Source organism: Brassica napus, chromosome A1, assembly GCF_020379485.1.
Source record: "Brassica napus cultivar Da-Ae chromosome A1, Da-Ae, whole genome shotgun sequence".
Lineage (NCBI taxonomy): Eukaryota > Viridiplantae > Streptophyta > Magnoliopsida > Brassicales > Brassicaceae > Brassica > Brassica napus.
Window position 1 is genome coordinate 11,568,148 of NC_063434.1, and position 13,128 is coordinate 11,581,275.

Below are 13,128 nucleotides of genomic sequence, written 5' to 3' on the forward strand. Positions count from 1 at the left end.
AAATTCAGCTGGATGATCCATCTAGATGTAGCATTATAATGCACAAAACAAACATCAATTTGCATCTTCACCCAGATGGATCACCTGGGTGAGCAAACGAACAGGGTTTATCATGGTAAAGCTAGAGAAACAGTATGCGCTCACCTTAAATAATCCACCTTTGCATTGTTTTAAGAAAATAAGTCAATTAGCCCAAAATCCTATTAGAACTTAGTAATTAGGAAACTACCCATGAAACATTTTGTGTGGGGTTTACGTTGCAAGTGGAACAAAGCAAATTACCAAACAGTCCTTCAGTTGATTTAAACAGAAAAATTAAAATAGGCCGACTTCCAAAAGATTAATGGGGAGAGGGGCTAGTAATTAATCATTAATCTAGGTCTTATCTCCTCTCTACTTTTTTTTTCTGGACTAAATCCTCTCTACTTTTTTTTTCTGGACTAAATCCTCTCTACTTTACGTTGTCTATGAAAAATATGCAAATTTATGGAAATACCCAATACAGTGTTTTTGGGAGTTTGGCAAACTATTTATGAGCGTGTATTTTACCCTACTGTGTATTTTACCCTACTAACCCTCTCTTTGCTAGCAGAAGATTTTTTTTTTAAATTTCTGGATACCATTTCCAAATAAACTCCATCAGAGTAAAAATATACAACCAATATAACCTCTGTAGAAAAATTAAATTTTTTGTTTGAACAACTAAGAGAAAAAATACATTTTTAAACAGATAAATCGGAAATGCTTTATGAGAGAATTTGAAACATGTGTGAAACAGACGAGATTATGTTTGTACGGTGGTTGATAGGTCATATAGGGTCTTCGAGGGGATCGGAGGAGGAAGAAAACAGAAAGTAGGGTTACAGTTTCAATTTCAATTTGGGAAAAAAGGGGCTATAGGTAATGAACACGTATAAGGGAAGTCGACCACTTCTGAACATACGTTTAACTACATAACTACATCATTTTTCTTTTGTAAAAGGGCTTTCAGCTACATCATGTTTTATCGTTTAGCTTTTCGATTCACATATAATATATTGAATCAGAGGGAGTATATGTTAGCCGGCTAAATGCATTAATAGATTTGCATGAAAATTTAATACATTTTTATCGATGGTAACTGATATGGTTAGAGAAAATTTTATCCAAGACAAAAAGAATAATAACTGGCTAAATTTTGTTTAGGCCATCTATTAATGTATGTAGCCGGCTAACATGTATATATTCTATAGCACAAATTTTAATATATTTTTTTAACAAAATTAGTTATTTGTTTTTATTGATATAGGAATTTATAGCAGGCCTTGAACGAAGAATTAGCAAGCTATTTAAGTGTTTAGATTTATAGAGGAATTTGTAGCCCGATATAAAATTTGGTATTTCTGATGATGATTGTTATGGTTTAGAACAAATTTTATATTAGACAAAAAATTAATATCCGCCTAAGTTTTTTATATAGGAAATAAAATCAATTATGTCGTGACATAATATAAAAATAAGAATGGGTTTTGTGGAATCTGATTGGGATGGGTTATGTAGTATGGTTCGAGGCCTTTTGATGTTCATGGTTTTTGTTTCTTTATTGCTTGTGGTCTAGCCAGCTTGTCTCAGACGGAGACGTATGCAAAGCTTCTATTTAGTCCGAAAATTGAGATAGATGGAGAGACGAACATAAGAATATATATAGCAGAAAGGCTTAGATAGGAATTATCGAAATTGAAGGTTTTAAAGAACAGGGATAGGTTACAACTTGTCTGACAATAAACTTTACGTGTAACTATAGTTAATCCGAAAATTGAAAAAAGAAAACCAAAAAAAAATCCATAAATTACTATAGGGTTAAAATCGTCCAATAAATATCGATAATAACGGAGAAGTAAGTCGATGGGTATTGAGCTAAATAGGGTAAAGTGCTAATGTGTGGAGTGCAATTTCTCAAAATAAAATCAGTTTCTACTTTCTAGTTTCCATAAGGAAAATAAAAATCGATGGAACCGTCTCTTGAGCATGTGATGCTCGTATCTTTCCCAGGCCAAGGGCACATAAACCCTCTACTTCGTCTCGGAAAGCTCATAGCTTCGAAAGGCCTACTTGTCACCTTTGTCACCACAGAGCAGCCATGGGGAGAGAAGATGCGTCAAGCCAACAAGATTCAAGACGGCGTGCTCAAACCGGTCGGTTTAGGTTTCCTCCGGTTCGAGTTCTTCAACGATGGGTTAGCCGACGATGACGAAAAAAGAACCAACTTCCAAGCCTTCCGACCACACCTTGAACTTGTCGGAAAACGGGAGATCAAGAACCTCATCAGGAGATACGAGCAAGAGGAAAAGCAACCTGTGAGGTGTCTTATAAACAACGCTTTTGTGCCGTGGGTGTGTGACGTGGCTGATGAGCTTCATATCCCTTCGGCTGTTCTATGGGTCCAGTCTTGCGCTTGTCTCACCGCTTATTATTATTACCACCACCGGCTAGTTAAGTTCCCGACCAAAACTGAGCCGGAGATTAACGTTGAAATCCCAAGCTTACCTTTGTTGAAGCATGGCGAGATCCCAAGCTTCCTTCACCCTTCATCTCCCTTTGCAGCTTATGGAGAAGTCATTTTAGACCAGCTCAAGCGACTTGTAAGCCACAAGCCTCTCTTTGTTTTCATAGACACTTTTCAAGAACTCGAAAAAGAGATCGTCGACCACATGTCTAACCTCTGTCCTCAAGTCAAGTTTAGCCCTCTCGGTCCTCTCTTCAAGATGGCTCAAACTATAAGCTCTGACGTTAAGGGAGACATCTCCGCGCCAGCGAGTGACTGCATGGAGTGGCTCGACTCGAGAGAACCATCCTCAGTCGTTTATATCTCCTTTGGCACTATAGTCCACTTGAAGCAAGAGCAGTTCGAGGAGATCGCTCATGGTGTTTTGAGCTCTGGTTTGTCCTTCTTATGGGTGGTCCGGCCTCCTATGGAAGGTTCAAGTGTGAAACCATATGTATTGCCTCGTGAGCTTGAAGAGAAAGGGAAAATCGTTGAATGGTGTTCACAAGAGAGAGTGTTGGCTCATCCTGCGGTTGCTTGCTTCTTAAGTCACTGCGGATGGAACTCGACAATGGAGGCTTTGTCTTCGGGAGTTCCCATGGTCTGTTTTCCGATGTGGGGAGATCAGGTGACTGATGCTGTGTACTTGGTTGATGTTTTCAAGACAGGAGTGAGACTTGGCCGCGGAGCGGCTGAGGAGAAGATTGTTCCGAGGGAGGTTGTGTCGGAGAAGTTGCTTGAGGCCACCGTTGGGAAAAAGGCGGTGGAGATTAGAGAAAGCGCACGGAGGTGGAAGGAAGAAGCGGAGGCAGCCGTGGCGTTCGGTGGATCATCGGATAGGAAGTTTCAAGAGTTTGTGGACGAGTTGATTACGAAATCTGTTGCGAGAAAAGACAACGGAGAATACTCATGATGATGTCACGTAATAGTCCAAATTGTTGATGTAACTCCGAAACCTAGACACCACTACGGTATGTCAGTATTCATATTATCTTTTTTCTTTTTCCTTTTGGGTAAATAACACATCAAATCCCATCTCATGCTCTAGTGATGTCGATCTATCAATTTTTACATTCTATTTCATCACTTCGAGCCACAAGCACTTAGATTTTTAAAACCATTTTGATGCATTAAACTAATGTCGCCATATGGCTTTAAGGTCATTTAGTATTGGGCAATTATCAATAATAGTACATTTTGAGTTTTTGTCTCAAAATAGCATTAGAAGGAGAAAGTCACAAAAATGACATTCATTTAAAGAGTAAAATATCTCTAATACCATTAGTTTAGAATTAAATAAACAAAAAAAAATAAAATAAAAAATAAAATAAAAAAAATGGAAAAAAATAAAACTTTTTTGTATAGTTTCAGATTATATGTTTTCAGATTCGAAATTTTTTATAATTTTTTTTGAAATTATTTTTTTCGAATTTTATTTTTATTTTTTTTTCAAATTTTCTTTTTATAATTCAAAAATAATTTTTGAAACTGTTTTTTAAATTTTTATTTTTAATTTTTTAGTATTTATTTTTTATTTTATAAAATTTTAAACCCTAATTCCAAAACCCCACTCTTTAACTCTAAGGTTTGGATTAATTAATCCAAAGGATATAAGTGTATATTTACCTCTTTAATAAAACTTATTTTTGTGACTTTGAACCTTGAGTGCTAGTTTGGGTACAAAAACTTGATTTGGTGCTATCCTATTTTTCTCTTTAGTATTTTATAACTTTGATGGAAAACCATAGAATATTACAAAACTTGCAATCTTAAAGTAACCAAATAACGCAATAAGCGGAAGACGCAAGTGATTCTAAGAATGATTTTGAAGTTATGATTACTATGTTCTCTTGAGACATATTTTCCTTCTCGTCTAGGTTCAGTTCAAGTTGCGGTTCACTGTCGCCTTAGGTTCTGGTTGTTTAGTTTCATTTACTGCATTTGGCTACTAGTTATCTGTGTAATTACTGTAAAATTTAACATTTTACCCCAAAAATATTTTTTATTTTAGTTTAACTGTTGCTCACTCCTTTTCTTAAACTTTTTGGGTTTGCTTAATTAATATCTTGCTTTATTTATCTCTTATCTTCCATCATCATGTGAGCGTTTGGCTCACAATCTTTTGAATGTTTATGACATTATGGTGACCAATTAAGGCATTATCTTCGGGTATGCTTAGATTTGCTACTGCCAATAGCATTAGATTTGCTACGGTTTTGGTGGGAAACATAATTTTACAGTTTTGGTAGAAAAAACCTATAAATGTATCGTTTGATGGAAATCATAATTTTGCTTATGATGAAAAAGGTCGTTTTATGGTTTTGCCAGAAAATGTAATTTTGTGGTACTGGAATATATAATTTCACAATTTCTGACGAAAAGCATAAATATACCGTCTAACTATGAATACTATTGCGATTTCATAGCTATGCCCATCTGGATATGATCTCTCTTGGGGTTGGATATTTTTTGAATCATAGTCCATTATTGATCACCCCCAAAAATAATGGTCCGTGTGGATAGTGTAAAATGGGCTGGACGGACTAATTGACACCATTAGTTCGATAAGCTTGAATCGTTTGTTCCTTGTCTGTGTGTTGAAGCGAATAAGACATAAATTTTGTGATTACTTGGATAACATTAATTTGGTTGCAGAGACGTTTTTGTTGATTTGTCTATTGTGGTTTGTTAGGTTTATTGGTTATTTGATTGACATATATGAATTTTCAGGCATGCATGATGTCATTTTGTTTGCATCTTTGTTGTATTGACATATATCTGCGGATTTCACTTAAAATTGTCACTTTTTTCAAGTAGAAATAGTCTGAAGAATACATTCATCTGTCTCATCAATACTATTAAAACAGAAGGCCCTTTTTTGAGGTCACCTTAGAGTTTTGAAGTAATTACAGATTTCTGCCACTGGAATATTTTTAGTCTATACTTTTATATTTTTTTCTATTTTACATGAAATATTTTTTGTTCCAATAATCTATTTAAACAACTATAGTTTTCTTTCCATTTCACGGACATAAATTAAGTTTCTTTTCTTTATACAAACTTCTCATCTGTTTCACATTAAAGGTCTTCGTGCTTTCTAAACATATAAATATTGAGACTCTGATCATCGGGTTCTATCAACAATCACATTACAACAATTCGAAGTTTTGATATTCTGATACAATTAAATAAGGATGATGCTTAATACTAAACATTATGCCCTATTCAGAAATATGAAAATCTAACATATATGAACATATTCGTGTTTATATTTTGCCTTTTGAGATGTATAGTATGAAATAGACACAAACCCATTAACCCCAGATCATTTTTATTTTGTTTAATTATCAGTAATATTAAAAATAAACAGCAAGTACTCATTTGGATAACAATTAAAGCTTATATATAATAAAAGTTTTACTATCCAGTTACTTTAAATTGTGAATATATCGAGATGTGCAATATACGCGGGATATCATCTTAGTTGCACATATATTTTCAAATCAATAACCCAAAATTAGAAAAATAAGGAAGTTTTTTGAAATCGTCTACAAATTGATCAAAAGAATCTAAACAAAAAAAAACTAAATCATAAATACTCGGCCAATCATGATAGTTTCAAATCTTTTACAAATCACTAACAAGAAAAAAGCAAAACAAGAAAATTATAATTCTGTTAACATAAATACTGAATATAACAAATCACAATATCTAATTTTTCTTACACGTATATGCAAGCTAATCTTCAAAGTATCTATATTTAAATAAAACAGGACATTTCAAAAATATTCTGATATAATTCAAAGTTTCAAATCTCGCTCCGCAAACACATAAATATCTTTCTGGCTTAACAACAATATATTCAGTTTTAAAAGTTACTAACTATATTAATAGTTTGATGCGGAAAGTTAGTAATCAAAATATACTGTGAATCATTAAAGAAGTATATTCCAAGTAATATTCTAGATTACCAAATCTTTCCACCATGTTCCATTCGTGTAATCCCTACGAAAACCTACATCCCCACTCACTATATATACAACCATCTAAACCCTTATGTAGTACCATGAAAATCTGAACGATAATATTTAAGATGATTGAGAAACAAGTAACCAAGATAGGAAGGCTCTAGAGATTCTCTTTACCTCTTCATGTTCGACCGTCTATGTGAGAGGAAGAATGACGTGGTTACTTGGGAAACAACCAATTCTAACGCATGGAACAGCCAATGGAGTTGCTTGGAGGGATGCAGCAGTATAAGGAACGACGCCATAGTTTGTCCATTCAGCTCGGTGAATTCTCAAGAAACGAATCATGTACAAGGGGTGGAACATTCTTCAAGGTAACACAAGTAAGAGAATGAGTTCATACAGTAATTAGACCGATTCTTTTATCTATTCATATGTTTAATCATTATATAAGCACCTACAGCTTGCATGAGTGTAACTCTACAACAAATTAAAGATAACAACACAAAGATCTGAACTGATCAGAAACTAAAACGAATCAAGAAGACAACCATAAACATCATATGTAAGAAATCATAAATGTTTATAAGCTTTAAACTTTTTTATTATCCCAAAACAGAGATTTCAGAGAGATATGAACTGAGCAAACATAAAAACTTATAAAGAAGACAACCGATTATCAAAAACTGGGCTCTGAGCTACCTCTTTTTATCTTTATGATAATCAACCGAAGTCTATCAACAACTAAACAAAGAAAAAGACATAAGAAATTGAAAAAATTACAACTCCAAATACATTAAACTTACGGTAATCAGAAACTCAGTTTTGAAACTCGAGAAAACAGAAGATCCATGCCACATATCAAAGGTTTAATGGGTAAATATAAAAGAGTAAGGAGCCATTGGAGACGTCAGTTTTTAGATATCTCATGAAGTTTGTCAAAGCACATTCAGATGATACTATTAGCCTAAGAAATTGAAGAGTTACCTGAAGAAATCGGATTTGATGGTGTGAAATTGCATGGGTGAATGGACAAGATCATCGGTTGATAGGGAGAGAAATGAAGTTTTTTTTACCGTCCGATTTGTCTCACATGAGACAAAAACAAAGTTTGTGAAATGTTTCTAACGCAATAACTGAATTATTTGGGCCACTGTTTGATCTTCTTATTCTCTACCCAACCGAATAAAAAAAATTAACTACTAATTTTTTTAATGGTAGATGTAACCCATTTTGGAAGCTCACTTATTTAGTCTTACTTAGTCTAAACCAACTTAGGTTAATCTAAGAATAATGTCTCTAAACATCCAGCATAACTTAAATTATATATTGTATCATACTGCAATATAAATAGGAATAGTTAGGTACTAAATTTGGGAACTTATAATATTTATAATAACATAGGATAACTAAAATATATTAATAATATGTTATGCAATTTAAAGTATCAACATAAAAATGTGAAAGATATAATGAATTCAAAATGAGACATTTAAACTAAAAATATAATTTATTACCTAATTAAGAATCAATATTATTAAAAACTCTATAAATTAATAATGTTGGGACTTATTAATTTATAGATTCATTAATTTAAAAAAATTTCATTTTAAAAATTTACTATACATTAATTAAAATTTAGAAAATTGAATTTCCTTTTATTTTATTTTACTATTTGGTGTATATCAAATATTTTTATATAAATTAAATGTTTTTTTAGATATAATTTTACTAAAGATTATCAAAAGTATTGAAATGTTAAGAAAAACAAAGATGAATTCTATTGTGAATAAAAAATAAAAAATAAAAATTTGATTTCTGTTTATATTAATATAATATCTCTCTATATATATATAAAAATTATTAATATATGATTTTAGTGGGACCATAAATTTACATAAGATTTTTAAATAAATTATTATCTTATTATTTTATCGATTTTATCATATTTTGAACTACCACAATTCGGGACTAAAAACAATTATTAATTTACTACGTTTGTTAATTTATGAAATGTTAATTTATAGAGTTTCTACTGTATTGCACAACCAAAATCATTAATATTAAGAAAAAAAACATGTCTTTATGTAAAACACTGATTTATATGATAAATAAAAAAATAAAGCTTTTAAAATTTACATATCAACACAAAATACATCATATAATGTAAGATCCTTAAATCATGGTATACCATAAAATTTATAGATTAGTATAAAATAGAATACTTATAAATGCGACAAATCCCGCGCTTTTAAAGCGCGGGTCAAAATCTAGTTTAGTTTAAAGTTTCCAAAATGTCATATGGAAAATTTCAAGATATGGTACTCATCATATAGGTCGGTTGTTTATTTGATTTGCATATATGTAGTGTTTTGAAACCTGTACCGAACCAGCAGTCGAACCGATAAATCTGGTGACACGGCATGTAATCAGGTTTGGGTTTAAGGAAAAATCCATGATATAAAACTCGTTAAAATCCACAAAAAAAACTGTTAAAACCGGAATCTGGCTACCGATTGAACTACTGGTTGAACCAATACGTAATTTTTAATTATTTTTTCTTGGATTTTTTTGTTACATTATTAGAATATGTTTCCTATTCTAATTAAGAAGTTTTTTTTGTTCAAACTAATTAAGAAGTTAAGTTTTTAGTTTCTTTCAAAAATAAAAGATTGTATGATCATGTGGATTAAGAATCTATTAACAAAACTAGTTGATGTAATTTGGCATTAGCTTATTTTTGTTATCAATAATTTATTACAATTTATATTTTACTTTTGGTTTATTTTAGATTTAAAATTTAATTTAATTATTCACACTAGACATTTAAATACTTAAAAATTTTAAGTCTTGATATATTTTTTATTATTTGTCATAACACTTAACTTGTTACAAAATTATTAAAAAGTCTATGTTTTATATATTTTGTTTGTGAAATGAAAATAAAAACAAAATTAAATAATTTTCCAAATGGTTTTTAACACATAAAACATTTTTTATATTTTTCAATAGCTAATATATTATTATATAACAAAATTATTTAATTTACTAACTTGCAGTTCGCCTGTGGTCAACCGAATAATCTGGTGATTTTGTAAGTTGTCCGGGTCGAATTTCAAAACATTGATAAAATGATCGGATAAATGTGAGAATATCATCAACTGTGTATAGTGATGGCTCTCAGAAACGGTAAAATATTGTTTTTTGAAAAATAACTAAACCGCTAGAAGATTAACACATGAAAACAAATATCTCGTGAAGAGATTTAAAAAAATATATTATTTCATCTTTTTTTTTTTACTTTTTTAAAAAAATTTCAATTGTGAGAGTCTCATGAAAAGTTTCCGTTGCGATGCTTTTATGTAACGTTTGGTTAAGAACATGTTTATTGTATGTCTCTTAAGTTAAGTCTCTTCGCGTAATATAAGATACATTCTCTTACCTTTTAACTAAAAAAGCTAAGAGACGTCAGTTAAGAGACCGTATCTTATATTACGTTAATAGACCCAACCTAAGAGACCTCCAATAAACATGCTCTAAGCTTTTCTTTTACAGTTTAAAAGCACTTCCAACTAGAGCACTTCTAACTGTGCCAAAAAAAAAAGATATCTAACGAATAAAAAATTGAAAATAATAAAAAGCTAAGGAAAGAGAAAATTTTGTTCCATTTGATTTGATAGGTTTTTAAAAACATGTTTATTAGGAGTTCTTAGAGCATCTTTATCCCAAGGTGCTTAGGGGGAAGCTTACAAAAAGTTTAATAAAATAGTAGGGTGGGTCCCACTAAATTGAAAAAACCGGTGCCTATGCAGCTTATATAAGCACCAATGCCATTGTATTGTTTGCACTGTTCGCGGATCCTACTGACACGTGACAGTCTGCGATTGGTTAGTTTTTTTATTTTTTTTTTAAATCAGACAAAATAAAAAATAAAAAAAAATAAAAAAATAAGCATCTCAAAAGGGGTTTCTGGCTTAAAGATGCTCTTAGGTAGGGGTCTTAGCGGAATATAAAAAACCGTCTCTTAACTTTTAATTAAAAAGTTAAGAATGGCTTTTAAATAAGATATTTTGCTAAAAATTTAAAAGTTAGAGACGGTTTAATATAATCTGCTAAGAACCCAACTTATGAACCCTCAAATAAACATGCTTTGTAGATACTAATTTACAAGTGTCAAGTTTGGTTCTCATTTGAGACTTTTAAAAAGAAAAAATTGCATAACAAAGATAAACTATAATTGCAAATTAATGGGGGTGATTGGTTGGGTTGTAGGAAGTGACTTTAGCTTTAATTTCCATCTACAACCTTAAATACTACCAATCATGATTTATCTTAGTTTTTAAAGCTACAACCAAAAACCTAAAGCTACAGCAAAAACAGACAAAAAATGGTTGTAAAAATCTTATTTTCTAAAGCCTCATCCTTTTAGATGTAGGAAATTTTAAAGCTACAACCCTTAAAGCTAAATCAAAAAATTCTACAGACTAAATTCTAAAGTAAATTTTCTATAATTACAGTCCAACCAATCACCCCCAATATTCTACGTTGACAACTTGATATCTCTGTGACCATGTTGATAATTTTCTAATTAAATTAAAGTTATACGTTCGTATCTTTTAAATTAAATTAAGATTGAGAAAAACGAGAGTGGTAAGTAAGGTGTGAGGTGCTGACAAAGAAAAAAACAAAAGAAAGATGTGCGTTAGAGAAAGTGAGTGAGTAGGTCTATAAACGTTTCGGCGCTTCTATAAATAAAGAATGGTGCTGAGTAGGTCTTTTTTGTAATACAAGTCTTCATAAAAATAATTGTTACCAAATTTGAACAAAGATGGAGTTGGAATCTTCTTCACATTCGAGTCCAGTTCATGTAATGCTCGTGTCTTTTCACGGACAAGGCAGCGTCGGTCCTCTTCTTCGTTTCGGCAAGCTAATTGCTTCAAAGGGAACAGTCGTTACGTTCGTCACTACGGAGTACTGGGGGAAGAAAATGAGACAAGCCAACCAGATCGTCGAAGGTGAGCTTAAACCGGCTGGTTCCGGCTCAATCCGGTTTGAGTTTTTCTACGATGGATGTGCAGAAGATGATGTCCGGAGAGGTACCACCTTGTACATGCCACGGCTAGAACAAACCGGGAAACGAGAAGTATCGAAACTCGTGAGGAGATACGAGGAGAAGAACGAGCCCGTCTCTTGTCTGATCAATAACCCGTTTGTCCCGTGGGTCGGGGACGTGGCGGAAGAGTTAAACATCCCGTGCGCAGTGCTGTGGATACAGTCTTGTGCTTGTTTCTCTGCTTATTATCATTACCAAAATGGCTCTGTTCCTTTCCCAACCGAATCAGCTCCTGAGCTCGATGTAAAGCTCCCATGCGTTCCTGTCTTAAAGCACGACGAGATCCATACCTTTCTCCATCCTTCTTCTCCATTCACCGGAATGCGAGACGCGATTCTTGGGCAGTTTAAGAATCTTAGTAAGTCCTTTTGTGTTCTAATCAATTCCTTCGACGCTTTGGAACAAGAAGTGATCGATCACATGTCGAAACTCTTTCCAATAAAAACCATTGGACCGGTTTTTAAACTCGCTAAGACGGTGATCTCCGATGTAAGCGGCGACTTCTGCAAACCCGCGGATCAATGCCTCGACTGGTTAGACTCGAGGCCAGAATCGTCAGTTGTCTACATCTCTTTCGGGACGGTTGCGTATCTGAAGCAAGAACAGATGGAAGAGATGGCTCATGGAGTTTTGAAAACGGGTTTATCGTTCTTGTGGGTGATACGACTTCCATTACCAGATCTGAAGCTGGAGACTCATGTCCTGCCTCAAGAACTGAAAGAAGCGAGTGGTAAGGGATTAGGGAAGATTGTGGAGTGGTGTCCACAAGAGCAAGTGCTGGCTCATTCTTCAGTGGCCTGTTTTGTGACTCACTGCGGATGGAACTCGACAACCGAGGCTTTGACTTCGGGGGTTCCGGTGGTTTGTTTTCCGCAGTGGGGAGATCAAGTCACCAACGCGGTTTATCTTATTGATGTCTTCAAGACGGGAGTGAGGCTTGGCTGTGGAGCGGCGGACGAGAGGATTGTGCCGAGGGAGGACGTAGCGGAGAAGCTTTTAGAAGCGACGGTTGGGGAGAAAGCGAAGGAGCTGAGGAAGAGTGCTTTGAAATGGAAGGCGGAGGCGGAAGCAGCTGTGGCTCCGGGGGGTTCGTCGGAAAAGAATCTCCGGGAGTTTGTGGAGAAGTTAGGCGTGATCAGTGGCTGAATGAGATAAATATTTCTTAGGTAAGAATAAATTCTAAATAAATATTAAAATAATGTCCTATAAAAGGCTATAAAGTATTTATGTTACTGTTTATTGAAAACATGTACTCTCTACCCTAGTCTTTCAGGAAGTATTTGTGTTACTGTTTATTTTTTTTTGGTCGAAAACAATAGTGTTACTGTTTATTGAAAACATATGCTCCCTAGTGTTTCAGACTCAGTTTGGAGAGAAGGTAACCTTGTAAGATAATAATAAAGAGTCTGAGCTAGACAAAGAGAATATGTGTAAAACGTAATGTTATTTTATTTGACGTATAGCCCAAGGTAATGTACTAACTTATAGACCTTTTGGTTAAACAAGGAGAATGAGTAGTTTTT

General features: G+C 33.3%; 2 protein-coding genes across 2 annotated transcripts; both read left to right on the plus strand.

The window, feature by feature from the left end:
* Positions 1–1,874: 1,874 nt before the first annotated feature.
* LOC106439608 (UDP-glycosyltransferase 84A3-like) lies at positions 1,875–10,085 on the plus strand. Its single transcript, XM_013881092.3, has 2 exons — positions 1,875–3,495; positions 8,861–10,085. Exon 1 carries the CDS (start codon positions 1,989–1,991, stop codon positions 3,435–3,437), a length of 1,449 nt encoding a protein of 482 aa, XP_013736546.1. The 5' UTR covers positions 1,875–1,988; the 3' UTR covers positions 3,438–3,495; positions 8,861–10,085.
* A 217-nt stretch (positions 10,086–10,302) lies between these two features.
* LOC106444144 (UDP-glycosyltransferase 84A1) lies at positions 10,303–13,025 on the plus strand. The gene has a single exon (XM_013885659.3). It carries the CDS (start codon positions 11,321–11,323, stop codon positions 12,749–12,751), a length of 1,431 nt encoding a protein of 476 aa, XP_013741113.1. The 5' UTR covers positions 10,303–11,320; the 3' UTR covers positions 12,752–13,025.
* The last annotated feature ends 103 nt before the right edge of the window (positions 13,026–13,128 follow it).

Bases quoted from the DNA above. Each gene is read 5' to 3' on its own strand.
- LOC106439608 (XM_013881092.3), top strand. From the start codon at position 1,989: ATGGAACCGTCTCTTGAGCATGTGATGCTCGTATCTTTCCCAGGCCAA.
- LOC106444144 (XM_013885659.3), top strand. From the start codon at position 11,321: ATGGAGTTGGAATCTTCTTCACATTCGAGTCCAGTTCATGTAATGCTC.